A 13,361-nucleotide genomic window follows, 5' to 3' on the forward strand; every position below is an offset into this window, starting at 1 on the left:
AAATCATACATAAACAATACTTACTCCCCTCTCCAAAAAAAAACCCTCAACTCAATAAAAATACTGGTAATCATTAAGGATTCATAGAGGATAGGTAATACTTTTCATTGGCCTTGTGAGTGGGATATATGTGGAAATAGACATCCCGGATCTCAGTGTTAGTAAAGCTTTAACACTTTTCCATCCAACATTCTCATAAAATAAGTAATGACATGTGACCTATATGAAATTACCTTAAACTGGATGCAGAACCCATTGAAAACTGTAAGTTATCAATAGGTTTCTGCCCATAGAAGATAGTTTCTGAAGTAAGATACTGCAGCGAGCTGTTCTAGAGTCAGTAATTTTTATTATTCTCACAAATGACAATAATGAAGCAGAGTTTACACTGATAAAATCTGTGGTTAATGTAAAGCTAAGAGATGGTTTGTAAGTACTCTGAAAGGCAGGATCAACATTTGATAAACAGAGTGATTTGAAATGAACAATATGAAAGTCAGCAACTCCCAAGTGCAAAGTAATGATTTTAGGAAGTAAAAATCATGTGTCCAAAGATGAATAGCTATGAGGGATTTCAGAAGCATACTGAATTTTGTCCAACAGGAAAGACTGGAATTGTATATAGCCCTTGAGGCTCCTTGCTATTATAGTTCTATGTCTTAATACTTCTGTGGGCTTCGGTTTTCCCTTGGTAAAACAGGTGTGTTACTGCTAAAATTGTCCATCTTCAAAGTTTACACTGCAGGATTTCAGACGAGATTTTCTAGTTTGAAAAGAGCTCAGAAGTTTTAATGTTGTTTTGGCTGCCTCATTCCTACTACAACATGAACAATAAATAAAAATACTGCTTAGTATTGCTCTTGGGATTATTGTTGCCTGTAGAGACTTTTGAAGGATATTTTTGTTGTTGTTTTCTTCATGTTTTAATTGTAATTCAAATCTCTGGTTTCTTCAGGATGAATCTGAATTTAGAGACAAATTAACTCCCATTACTATTTTTATGGAATATCGTTTGGATTACAGAACAGCTGCAGATGCAACAGGATTGCACCCTATCCTCAACCAGTTCACTCCTGCTAACATGAGCAGACAGGTATACTTCTTACACAATCTGTGATGAGAGAACCCAGATCATATTTTCCGCTTTCAGTACTTACTCAATACTCGGTTCATCTTAGGACTTCTGAAGAATTAAGATACGAAAATATATATCTAGGCTTTAGTTTTTGAACTATGGAAATATTGATGGTTATGGTATATTTGTCTTCTCTTTCTTCCCTTCTTTCCGTGTCAAATTTCTTTTTTGACATGTCATTTCTTAGTGCTGGACTTCCTTTTCATGAATACTAATTAACAGCTTTCTGGAGAAAAGCAGTTAGAGTACTACTGAAGGTGTTAATCTTGAAGGACTGGAGTGTTTTGTCCATTGCTCATACTATGTTGCTCTATGTATATCATGTACTGAAGGTGTTAATCTTGAAGGATTGGAGTGTTTTGTCCATGGCTCATACTATGTTGCTCTATGTATATCATGTTTATCCCTATAGTTCTCTTAAGGTAATAAACATAGTTTTTCTATTTCTGCCCTTTATACAATTTTTTACACTTATTTGTAAAGAGGATAGTGGAGATGCAACTCAAGATGAACAGATAATTCAAGGTATAGAAAGAGGATTAAAATTGTAGACATCAGTCCTAGAATTACAGGATGAGGCACAGTGTCTCCCATGTATAAAAACACATTTGTTCTCTTCTGAGACTAACGAGATGAAGATATCTCATAACCAGCTATTTAGAATTTTTTGATTTGGTGGTGAAACAGTATTATTGGAAATGTATGTTAGAACAGATGCAGGAATTACTACAACAATATGCCTTTGGTTTTTGTATAGGCGCATATTCTGCTGGATTGTGGTGATGATAATGTCTGCAAACCAAAGCTGGAGGTTTCAGTAGAAAGGTAAATACAGGAGAAAAATACTACAGGAAAAGTAACTTCCCTACTTGAATTCTAAATTTCAAGAGCTTATAATACCTTTGTTAAAAGGATGTATTGAAATAAGTAGGACTCCTCAAAATATTCAATCTAAACTCATGCTTATTTGTGTTAAAGAAAACCCATTTTCTGCCTTATAACCTAATGTCTTTAGTATGTAATACAGGCAGAGCACACACCACCACCGTCACCCTGGCCCTTACTATAAGTACACAATATTTATCTGTATATTTGCTAAGCTGGACATGCATAGCAAGCATAAATCAATGTCAGCTGTAATTGTACCACTGTTCTGTTACTTAATACTAGACAGACACATGAAGATGTGAAGAGGCGTGATTTTTTTCAGCAAGGGGTGGAGTAGGGCTCTGTTGTCACATGTATGAAAAAAATTGTTGGTATTGGTAGTATCTTTTATTAAACCTAGGAAAAAGAAACAAATTTTAACTCGGAATTCTTTCATGAGTCTGGGCTTTTTGTGCTTTATATGCTCAAAAGCCATTCTCAAGTGTATTATCTCTACTCATAAGTGTCATCTGAGTTTTTTTTTATGCCTTTAGTGCGGAGCTATAGCATATGCACATGTACGTAGGTAGTACAGTTCACAAACATACTAATTCATGCAAATGCTTCAGAAACATTTTACATCAGTGTAGGTACAGTTAAGTTTCCTTGTAGTTGGTGAAATGAAAATACATTGTTGGGAAAGATGTTCTTTTTGTATCTGGAACAAATGTATTACAGAGGTCTTGGCTATATTGTGTAGTTGAGCCTTCCCTCAAGTTTTGTTACAAATGCATGCTTATACCTCTGTTAAGCAGGCATGCAATTCAAAATGTACACAAGTGATTTAGCTGTTTGTAATTGATCGTCTTTTGTTAAAGAGAGGTGTCGGTGGTTTTGTGGTTTATTGTAAAATTTTATAAAAAAGTTTCTTACAAAACAGCACATGGTATTTGCTCCATTTTTGTGATTATAGACCCGTTGGGTTTTTTAAACATAGCATAGAGCTCTCCTGATATTCCCGAAGTGTAGGTACTGCCACTAGATTGCTATAATGCCTGTGCAATTTCAGAATGCCTGTTGTTTCTATAAGTTCAGCCAGTTCGGTACACTTTAAAACCTGAATGCAGAGCTCATTTTTACACTTGTTTTTTGTAGTGATCAGAAGCAGATCTATATTGGTGATGACAATCCCTTGACACTAATAGTCAGTGCTCAGAATCAAGGGGAAGGAGCCTATGAAGCAGAACTCTTTGTCATCGTACCGCCCCAAGCAGATTTCATCGGTGTTGTTCGTAACAACGAGGTAAAATTTTAACTCCCTTTCTTCTTTAACTAGTCATATGTCAGGTGCTGCTATGGAAGTCTGTGGGAAAGGGTCTGTCAGTAGTGTTTTTTATGCTTCAGTCTTAAAGCAAAGCACTGAAAAAATGGTAAGGTTCTTCCAAGCCCTAAGGCTATGTAACACCTGGCTGGATGGTTCCTGTTGAAGAGCCTACTGGTAGCAACAAAGGAGAGTCATCTATGTGATGGAGCTTGACACACAGAATTTATCTGCTACAAGTCTTTATTTGAACAGTGCCCTTGTTAACTTACTTAAATTTAGACTTAGCATGTCATGTGCTAGGTAAAGAGCTGGGCACCTGTGAGGCAAAAAGTGATGTTGGGTATTACTCTTCTTTTCCACCTAAGCACGTAGAAAGTCTTCAGTGTCTGTTGTCCTGACTACACTGAATATTAAAATTTATTTTCTGACTTTCCCTTGTATTAAAAAAATGTCTTTATGACTTCTGTTTCTTTGAGGACACATGGGTATGGTCCAAATTTTGGTTTAGCCCATTATAGCTATGTCTAAGTAATACACTTCCAGATTTTCTTCATCCTTGTTTTCATTTGGTGTAATCTGTGATCAATGAATGTATCTGTAAAGTTGCAGAATGTTAAGGGAAAACTATTTTCCCCCTATATCAAAGGATTCCAACTTGTGATACCACATCCTTCATATATGTTGGACCATGCTTTGGTTTGGTTCTCCAGTTTGCCTCTGCTACTTTAGAGCTTTGTGATGTGACTTTATCCAAAATCTGATAGCTCCCCTAAGACCTCTTTTTGAATAAGCTAGTAAGTATTCATGTTATTTTGCCTTCCAATCTTTATTTTCCTATGGAGAGTTTGCCTGAGTGCCAAAGTTCTTTCACATACGTTTTAAAGAATCACGTAAAGAAATGCTTTAGGTCACAAAAATCACCAGTGCTACCCAATGTAAGAGTATTGAATTTCTCTCTTTATAACCTTGGAAAGAGCATATATCCTGTATCAAAAATACCTGTCTCTGTGGAGACTTTCATACTCAGATTTTATTTCATTTTAGTGCTTGACTGTGTTAGGACTGAGAAAGTATATTAAAATTAAAACAGCATATCTAGTACTTTTCTCCAGACTTTCATCCATGTGTCCAGGTGTAAAGAATGACATTCCTTAATATTTCTTTCTGGTTTATTGCAGGCTTTAGCAAGACTATCATGTGCGTTTAAAACAGAGAATCAAACTCGCATGGTAGTTTGTGACCTGGGAAATCCCATGAAAGCAGGAACTAAGGTAAGGTTTGGTCCAGCAGGTGTCTGGTAGCTCAAACAGGAGTGCAGCTGGCGTTTTTCTTCATCACAGTAGTGTTTGGGGAGAGTGTTTACTCACAGGAATTTAAGATGAGATCTAGCTGACATGTAGCTGCCGACATGTTTGGTTAGTTTAGTTGTAATTGGTTTGAACTTTTCAGCTAAATTAAAGGCTGAGAGGAGTGTTCACGAGTTTTATGATGCAATTCAAAAGGAGTAGTTCGTTAAACAGTGGAATTAATGAACTCTGGTCCTTCATAAGTTTGTCTTTAGATTTATCTGATAAGTATTTTTCAGTATATAATGAAGAGTTAGCTCGTAACACACCTTTCTCTTAGTGGAAACCTAATAGTACTTCTCTCTTCTGCCTAGTTTTTGTGAAGTTTGAGTGTTTTGTCTAGTTGAAACCTCTGCACTTCCACCAAATGTAGCTGAAATTGGAAGAATTAAAAAACTATTAGTGGGACCTGGCAGATATTAAGATGATAGGACATAAGAAGTCTTATTTTCTGAGGAAAAAAAGTGAAAATCAGTCACAATTATAAACATTTTGATGGTGCTTTTCTTCCAAGAGACATTTTGTATAGATAAGTAAATGCTATTTCCAAAGCCTTTCAAACTATATCAAGCTGAACTGTACAGATGTTGAAGCAACTATCATGGACCGACTTAAAACAAACCCTGGGAACTGAATTTAGCATCATTAAAGTATGCCGTGGTCTTTTTGCAACACACCGTGAGGCTCAGTTATGTGTAAAAATGGCTGAAGCAAGGAGGGTCAGCATGATGGAAACCTCACATTTCTATTTTGTGGCAGTGATGCATTGGCCAAAATCTACAGAGAGCACAGTACATTTCTAGTCTTGATGAACTGGACAAGTTTTATTTGCCAGTTCTCTGTGTGTGTTCTCTTATGACCACAAGCCTCAAGCCATTTTATTGTAGCAGAACAGTATTGAAAAACTTTTATTGTGTATTTTACTGTGCTTCCACTGAACCACAGTGAATTTTTTTTTTTTTAAAGCTTTTAGCTGGCCTGCGATTCAGCGTGCACCAGCAGTCTGAAATGGATACCTCTGTGAAGTTTGACTTGCAAATCCGAAGGTATGGAAATCTATGAGTACATACATCACCTGGTAGAAAACACGCTAAGTAAACAGACTGTGAGCTAAGCAGTTAGTTTCACTCTGGACTAATTCTCTGGTCTTTGCCTCATAGTTGTTGAAAAAATAAACACATCTTTTTAGTGAATTCTGTTTTCTAAAATAGAGGAGAAACTATAAAAAAACAGTTTTCTGTTTGAATGCAGTTTCTTTTGCTTACAGCTTTTAGACAGGCCATGGCACAAGTGAAATATTAATAATAAGGAACAAAACCATTTAAAGTGTTCCAAGAAAAATTTTGTATTTTTGTACCTGCGTACCATTGTGATCTCCTGGCACTTGTGTAGTGTCACAGAATGACTTGTGTCTTTGGGTTTCTAGCCCTCTTTTAAAACTGATGTTTGAATTCTGAATTCCTTCTGATGTAAAGCCAGAATGTAAATTTTTATGTGTTTTGAGGATGAGAGGTATAAGTCTTTCAGAAAAGGCAATGCCTGTGATGGTCTGAGCAGAGGCAACATGCAGTGAACCGTTTTACAGTAGCCAGCATGAGAGAGTCTAAAAACTAAATGAAACAAAACAGTAGTGTTCCTGTTAATGATGAGCACAGCACTTTCATATAAATATGTTATATAAATCTGAATTTATACCTACTGCAGATGATATTTAAGATTTGGAGATGTGATCAAGAGGAATCTCTTTACCCAAAACAGTTTTATCTTTAATGGATGGTATAAATACAGCTGCTTTTTTTTTTCCCCCCATGGTGAACCAAAAGCTTTTTTTCCCATTTAAGGGCTTCATTTTTTTTTAAATGCGGTGAATAAATTATTCTCATCTACATATGCATTTTCCATCTACAAGAGTTAAATAAGTTTAAACCTGCTATTCTATTTTAATGATACAGTGGTTTGCCGTACTGATCAAAGTCCTTGGCAGCATTAAATATCTCTTTGATCTCACATTGCTGTCTGTTCAATTTTTTCCCCTCTTCTCCATCAGCTAGTAAGCTTGCCAGTGGCATGTGACTCCAGTTCTTCTTTGCAGAAAGCGATCTTCTCTGGGGTGTCTGTTGTCACTCTTAGGCTAACAGCGGTCACTACCTACCTTTCACTGGGAGAAAAAAACAGTGAGGTTGCTTAAGTCATGCTTGTCTTCCGATGGAAGAGAAAGGAAGTTCCTCTAACATTTTACACCTTTTATGGAAGGAATTTCTTTACATGACTTCTGAATGCAAGAACAGTGATGCAATCGAACATGGTAATTGCAGTTCATAGTGACAGGCATTATCAAGGTATTATCTTGAAGAGGTTTTTAGAGATCACATTAGTTGCCTTAAACTCACGAGGCTAGATTTGTAAGCTGGCACAATTCCTAGCAGAACAACTCTAGTCTCTGAAAGAATGAGGTATTTACAAGTTGGGAAGAAAACACCATTGCATGTATTTTTTGATTACAGCAGTACTGAAGAATAATTAGAGGATTTAAGATCTTTCTAAAGCAAATTGGTTAGGTAGACAGAATCATCAGATGTGTCTAAGGAGATCAGGATTCTGTTCCCAGCTCCACTTTGACGGGAATAAGAGTTTTCTCTGTATTTCTTTGTCTCTGTTTACAAAGAAAGTCTAGAGAAATTTTAGTATGAATGACTCTACATGCCTTAATATCTGTCATCTCTTGGTGTATCTGAAGTGCAGGAGTCGGATGCTAACTGTATGCATTACTGGTTTAAACACTGTGAAGAGGGGTAAGCAAAAGTAGCCCAGCCCTAGCATACTTTTCTGTTCTGGGACTAGTTTGAGGCCAAGAAGTCTCTGAGCAAAACAGATGTCCCAAAATGGAACTTTAGGCTCTGCTAGCTAAATAGTTGATGTTACCCCATAGCACTAGCATTTGAATTTTCTTATGTGTGGCAGCTAAGGAACAGAGTCAGCATTAGCTTTGTGTCCATTATCGATCTCTCCCTGCTGAAGGACCTCCACACTGTGCTGAGGGTGGGGACTATCATGCGTTTAAGTGAGAACGTGCTGGAATCTGCTCCTTAGTTTTTAGTAATTGTGCTTTCCTACAGTGGCTCAGGAGTCACGTTATGATGTTACATACAATTACTCTAAGTTTGTGTGTGTGTTGTTTTTTTTTTTTCCTAAATACTTAGCTTATTCATTTAAGAAATTAACTTCTGTTTTCTCTGCAGTTCCAACCTGTATGACAATTTAAGTCCAGTAGCATTCTATCAGGCTGACCTTGCTATTTTAGCAGCTGTTGAAATTAGAGGGTAAGCATTGATACTATTTTAATAAATGTCTTTCTCAAATGAGCGTTGCATGTTTGCTTCTTTATATTCAATGAACTTTCTTTCAGGTCTGCATAAGTTTTCAGGAAGCCTTAGGGAATTTTTAATCATAAAGAAAATAGGGTTCTCTCTAGCTACCCTTTGGACTTTCAGATTGTAAATAATTCTAAATAATTACAACATGAATTCCAAAAAGGAATGTTGTGCCTCTATTACTAGAGTGTTTTTGGGTTTTTTTAAGAAGAAGAAAGAAAAAACCCTCACCCCTCATTTTTGCAGTTGCACACACTTCCCCAGGTCACTTTCCTCCTCCACAAACTGACTGGCTTTTCATCCGAAAACTGCTGAAACCTTTTCTAAAACCAAAGTTGAAAATCCTTTTTAACAAAAGTTTGCAACGCTCTCGCCTTCTTCAGTCTTAAGCATAGTATTAATAATTAATAATGATTCCATTACCTCCGTTACTTCTGCTTACCAGAAATCTGTACTTCACACCTAAAAGATATAGAGTCCTCTTGCTTAGCCAGTGAACTCAGACTCCTGAGTCATAATTTTTTAAAATTTCCACCACATTTATTACTGTGATCTAATTTTGTTAATATCTGAGCGGTGGGGGGATAGCACAACTGAAAAAAGCATTGTTGCTAGCTTCACTGTTTTCAGTGCATGATGAATTATTCTTATGACTATACTGATAAGTATTTACATCATCAATATTTCTCGTTATGGAAGTATTTTACACTTTGTGGTTTTTTGATGACATGTATGTATCTTAATTCTATTAATGGTTTGCTAGGTGTTGTAGGATGAATCCAAAGTTTAGGACAGGAAAAAATTGTTCCTAAGTACAAGGTTCACCTTTTCATGTAGAGAAGAAGACTAAAAGTTTAATATACAAGCCACTCAACCTCTGTTCTTTGTGTTTTTATATACAGAAGATAAAAAACTGGAGATTGTATTTTAAGTGTGTTGCTTTTTTGGAGATGTTCTAGAGAATTACATTTACTGTTTCATACTTCATAATAATGACTTGTTTGCTCTGCTGTTTAGTGTGTCATCTCCTGATCACATATTCCTTCCTATTGCAAATTGGCAGCCAAAGGAGAATCCAGAAACGGAAGATGATATTGGGCCTCTAGTTCAGCATATCTATGAGGTATGCAATTCTTACTAATTTCAATTACACAGTTCTTGATAAATGAAAAGAAGTGTCTGGTGTGGTTTTTCTCTGGAGTAAATTATAATTTTTTTCTTCATTTTGTTTTTGCATGGAAACAAAGATTTTATTTTTTTAATGCTGGGTCAATAACCGATATCTGCAAGAAGGGTTGGAATGTCTGCAATTAGTGTAACAGGAGCAGCCAGATACAAAAGACTGATTTATTTTTATTTTTATTTTTTTTTTTCCCATCCATTACACGTATTTTATTTTCTAGCCCTTTGAAATCTAGATAAAACATTTGGAGTAACTTGAACTCAGAAAATTACTCATGGCGGTAAATTATTCAGTATCCTCATTTGTATTCCAGCTGTTCTGAATCATTACTGTAAAGTCTTTTGCCTTGAAAAATTTTAAGTGTTTAAAATTTCCTTAAAAGAAAGATCACAGCTTTAATCTAGATTGTTTAATTAAACAAAACTTACTGAGCGCGCTGTGTGAATAAGAATAGTTAAAAGTTGTTTTAGAACTTAAGAGATCGTTTATCAAATGAAACTTACGGCTGTATCTATCTGTGGTCAGAGTATCTTGGCTGACACGTACAGTGGTTCTGGTTCATGCAATAGACTACAAAAAATACTTTTTTTTCCAAGGAAAAAAACTACATTTCTTCAAGGCAAAAAACCTAATGTTACATAGCTTTTCTTCAAAGTAATTTTTATCAAATCACGGAAGTAATTTTAAGTTTTGCCTGTTGGGGGACTGAAGTTTAGCTGCCATTTTTAGGTAAAGTTGTTGATGCTATTGCCATAAGTGGGTAGGGGTAGGGGTAGTGGTAGTGGCAGTATCTTTTATGGCTCAAATATAAAATAACAACTATAGGCACATTAACAAAGAAGGCGGCATTGGTGTGTTTTTACATCTGTTAACTTTATTTTCATAATCAGCTGAGAAACAATGGTCCAAGTGCATTCAGCAAGGTGATGATGACTCTACAGTGGCCTTACAAATACAAAAACTATACACTGTTGTATATTGTTCAGTATGAAATTGATGGTCCCATGAACTGCACTTCTGATATGGAAATCAATCCATTGAAAATTAAGGTAAGCAGGACTTTCCTTTCGTTTGAGTGGAATAGAGTGTGTGTGTGTGTTTTGGAAACACACTCAAAATACCCAAATCCCTGAGAATATCTAACACTGTCTGAGTTAAGTTTTCATCTGTTGCTGAGGAACAAGACTGCACTGTTTGATAGTAAGTCCAAAGCAATGGTATTATATTGGGTGTGGTGATGAACAAAAACATTCCAGATGCTTCTGGGCTGTTTATGTAAATTTTCTGGGTTTTACTTCTTGGAAGAGAATGACACTGTTTTTTCTGTTACTAGCTTATTTATCTAGACCCTCATCCAAATGCCACAGAGGTCAACAGGGGTGTTTCAGTGGGGCTTAAAAGTATCCTATCACTGCCAGCAAACCATGCAATTTGCAGAGCACAGAGCAGAAGAAACTCCTTTTTCCTAGGTTGGACTAGGCAAAGAAACACCAGATAAAACCCAGAAAATTTGATTGAAAGTAGAGAGCTGAATTCTAAGACAATTTAAAACAAGTAGTAAAAATCAGTATATTAGTTCTAGAAGAATTTAAGCAAACGTATGTATAAAAAGACTAAGGGAAGATATTCAATGTGTAGAACAACGAAGAATCCTCATGTATCTTTGACAATCGGAAAGCAACTTAAGTCAGCATATAAATCCAAATTTCCTGTGCTTTTGCTATACCATTTGTAATAATACATTTTTTACACCTCTATTGTAAGTTTTCTAATATAAATTTGTTATGCAGAGGACAGATGGATGGCTCTGCCTAGTCCCAAATGTAAATTTGCAATTTTACATTGGGAATTTCTAAGGGATTACTGAAATAATTTATTAAACCTACTGTATACTTTTTCAAGCCCCTCCTGAAAAAGTTTTTATGTATGTCTGGACGTGTGTACACAAGTACAGTGGTACGTGGTACATCAATACCATACTAGTGCTATTTTTTCAGAGTTAAATACTGAAATGTTGAGGAACTTTAACAAAAGATTGCAAAATGGAATTATTTATTGCAGTCTAAGAGTATTTTTTTCCTATACAAGAAAAAGTTTTAAGTTGAAGAAGAATTAAGATACTCAAGGCTCTGTGTTACTTCTTAGTAGAAATTTGCATCAATGATCTAGAAAAGGCAGGAGTAACATTTTGGTTACAGCTGTAGGTAAAGCCAGGTTCTGAAGAATAGCTGGGATAGAAAGAGAATAACCCTATCAGTTAGATATTTTCTTGACTTTAACTTTGAAGTCTGTAAATATCTAAATGTAAGAATTATTTATTATTTGGGTTTCTTTGGTGTATCCTAGATTTCTGCTTCTAAAGATGATGATAAGAATGAAACACTTAGCAGGGAAGATAATCGCGATCATCGTGTCAGTCGAAGGGATGTAACTGCCATTGAAGGAGATGTGCATACTTTGGTAAGCTCTCAGCATTGATACATTGATAGTATTTTCAGGTTTTTTAAATGAAGATGGAGATGAAAGCTCCATGAGATGAAGAGTCATTTCAGAAAATCCATGTTCTGTGTTTAAATGGTTAACGGACAAAAAAGTCGTGTGCTCTGGAGCTGTGGGTTTTGGGGGGTTTTTGTTTTGGTTTGGTTTTTTACCAATGTACATCAGTTTTCCTCAGGGTAGTCAGCCAATGAGGCATATGCTTACAGCTTTGTGCTGTTATGTTTTACGTCCTTAAAAACAAAGGTCAAGTTGGGCACTTCATTCAGTGTCAGTCTTCTATATTGTGCTGTTCTCTGAATTTGAAAATCAGTACTTCACAGGAGGAAGGCTGGTAAAATAGGATAACTGAGAGGAAGCAAAGTGAGTGCTGCGGTCATCATCTTTGCCACAAGTTACAGTTGATTTCATAACAGCTGTTCCCTAGCTGATCAGTGGACATTCTGCAGTCAGACACATGGAGGACCTGTCCTTTCTAAACATGATTGGAAATAATCTGTAATATGAAGTAAATATATTACTGTATCACTCTCTTTGTAACTGCGGTTGCAGACATGAACCTGTCCCTGCTTTGGGCAAGGCAGGACAGGCAGGCAGCTGAGAGAAATGCTTGGGAGTTCAGGATGGACCAATGGGACTAAGGCAGTACAACCCTGATTCCAGAAACGTTTAGGCTTTGGAGAAGACAAAAAAAGGGCTAAGCAAAGAAAGTGAAAATAGGAATTAATTTCTTCGGCTACAGTCAGAAAAGTTACTTTACTTTTTTAGATAGAAGCTACAAATATTCCTCAGTATCTGTAAATGCAGTTCTGAAGGGGTTTTTTTGTTTGTTTCTGTTTTTAAAGGGCTTGGGTTTTGCCAGATCTTCCAAATGACTTAGTAGGATTTCACCCCAGAGACTAATATCCAGTATTCATAATAATTTCACCGAGTTGTACTTAAACTGACAGATGTACCTACGCTGTACAGTGCTTTCATCTGTAGTACAGCTAAAATCACAATTATGAAATGAAGCTTTTTTTGCTCTGCTTTCTTCTTGAAATACTGATGGTTTAGCATCAATATTATCTGATGGATTTTAATGGAAATATGGCTGAGAAAGGCCAGTTGAACTTCGGGAGTCCTAAGTATGGCTTATAGATTAGGTCAGTCAGTCAGATTTGAAGACTTCATTGAATGCCAGAAAGCGTATTTTGTTGGCACCAAGTGCAGTTAATTGCCATGAGTTTTCCTATCAAAAAACGCATGGAGGACGGTAATGTGAATTGACCAGAAACCGCTGCCTCCACTCTGCAACATTTTTTCCTACATATGTCGATAAAGTACATACCTTAAAGCTACTGCCAGGTGTTCCACCTTTGGGATCCAAGTGGCTCACATAATATTTTTCTGAATGCACATTTATGGGATGCTATAAGTAATTAGTCAATATTGGGGGTTACTTAATATATTTGAATAGTTTATGGTGCTTTGCCAGGGAAGCAGGACAATAAAGTATGTATATGAGGAAAATAATGCCATTAATGACTTTTCAAATATTTTCACATTTGGAATATCCTTCCCATTTTTATATGCAGGGCTGTGGAACTGCTGATTGTTTAAAGATCGTCTGTCAAGTTGGCCACCTGGAAAGGGGAAA

At 36.1% G+C, this 13,361-nt stretch overlaps 1 protein-coding gene across 1 annotated transcript in view; it reads left to right on the plus strand.

Moving 5' to 3' along the window:
* Positions 1–894: 894 nt before the first annotated feature.
* Positions 895–13,361, plus strand: part of LOC104164121 (integrin alpha-V) — a gene marked incomplete at its 5' end in the record, with an annotated part of 14,395 nt that continues 1,928 nt past the window's right edge. The window contains 10 exons of the mRNA XM_009703353.1: positions 895–1,093; positions 1,893–1,960; positions 3,158–3,305; positions 4,505–4,597; positions 5,639–5,718; positions 7,912–7,992; positions 9,061–9,166; positions 10,117–10,275; positions 11,573–11,686; positions 13,300–13,358. Coding sequence (XP_009701655.1) covers positions 895–1,093; positions 1,893–1,960; positions 3,158–3,305; positions 4,505–4,597; positions 5,639–5,718; positions 7,912–7,992; positions 9,061–9,166; positions 10,117–10,275; positions 11,573–11,686; positions 13,300–13,358 — 1,107 coding nt within the window. The remainder of the gene's footprint in view (positions 1,094–1,892; positions 1,961–3,157; positions 3,306–4,504; positions 4,598–5,638; positions 5,719–7,911; positions 7,993–9,060; positions 9,167–10,116; positions 10,276–11,572; positions 11,687–13,299; positions 13,359–13,361) is intronic.

This window comes from Cariama cristata, unplaced genomic scaffold (assembly GCF_000690535.1).
Source record: "Cariama cristata isolate BGI_N322 unplaced genomic scaffold, ASM69053v1 scaffold8047, whole genome shotgun sequence".
NCBI lineage: Eukaryota > Metazoa > Chordata > Aves > Cariamiformes > Cariamidae > Cariama > Cariama cristata.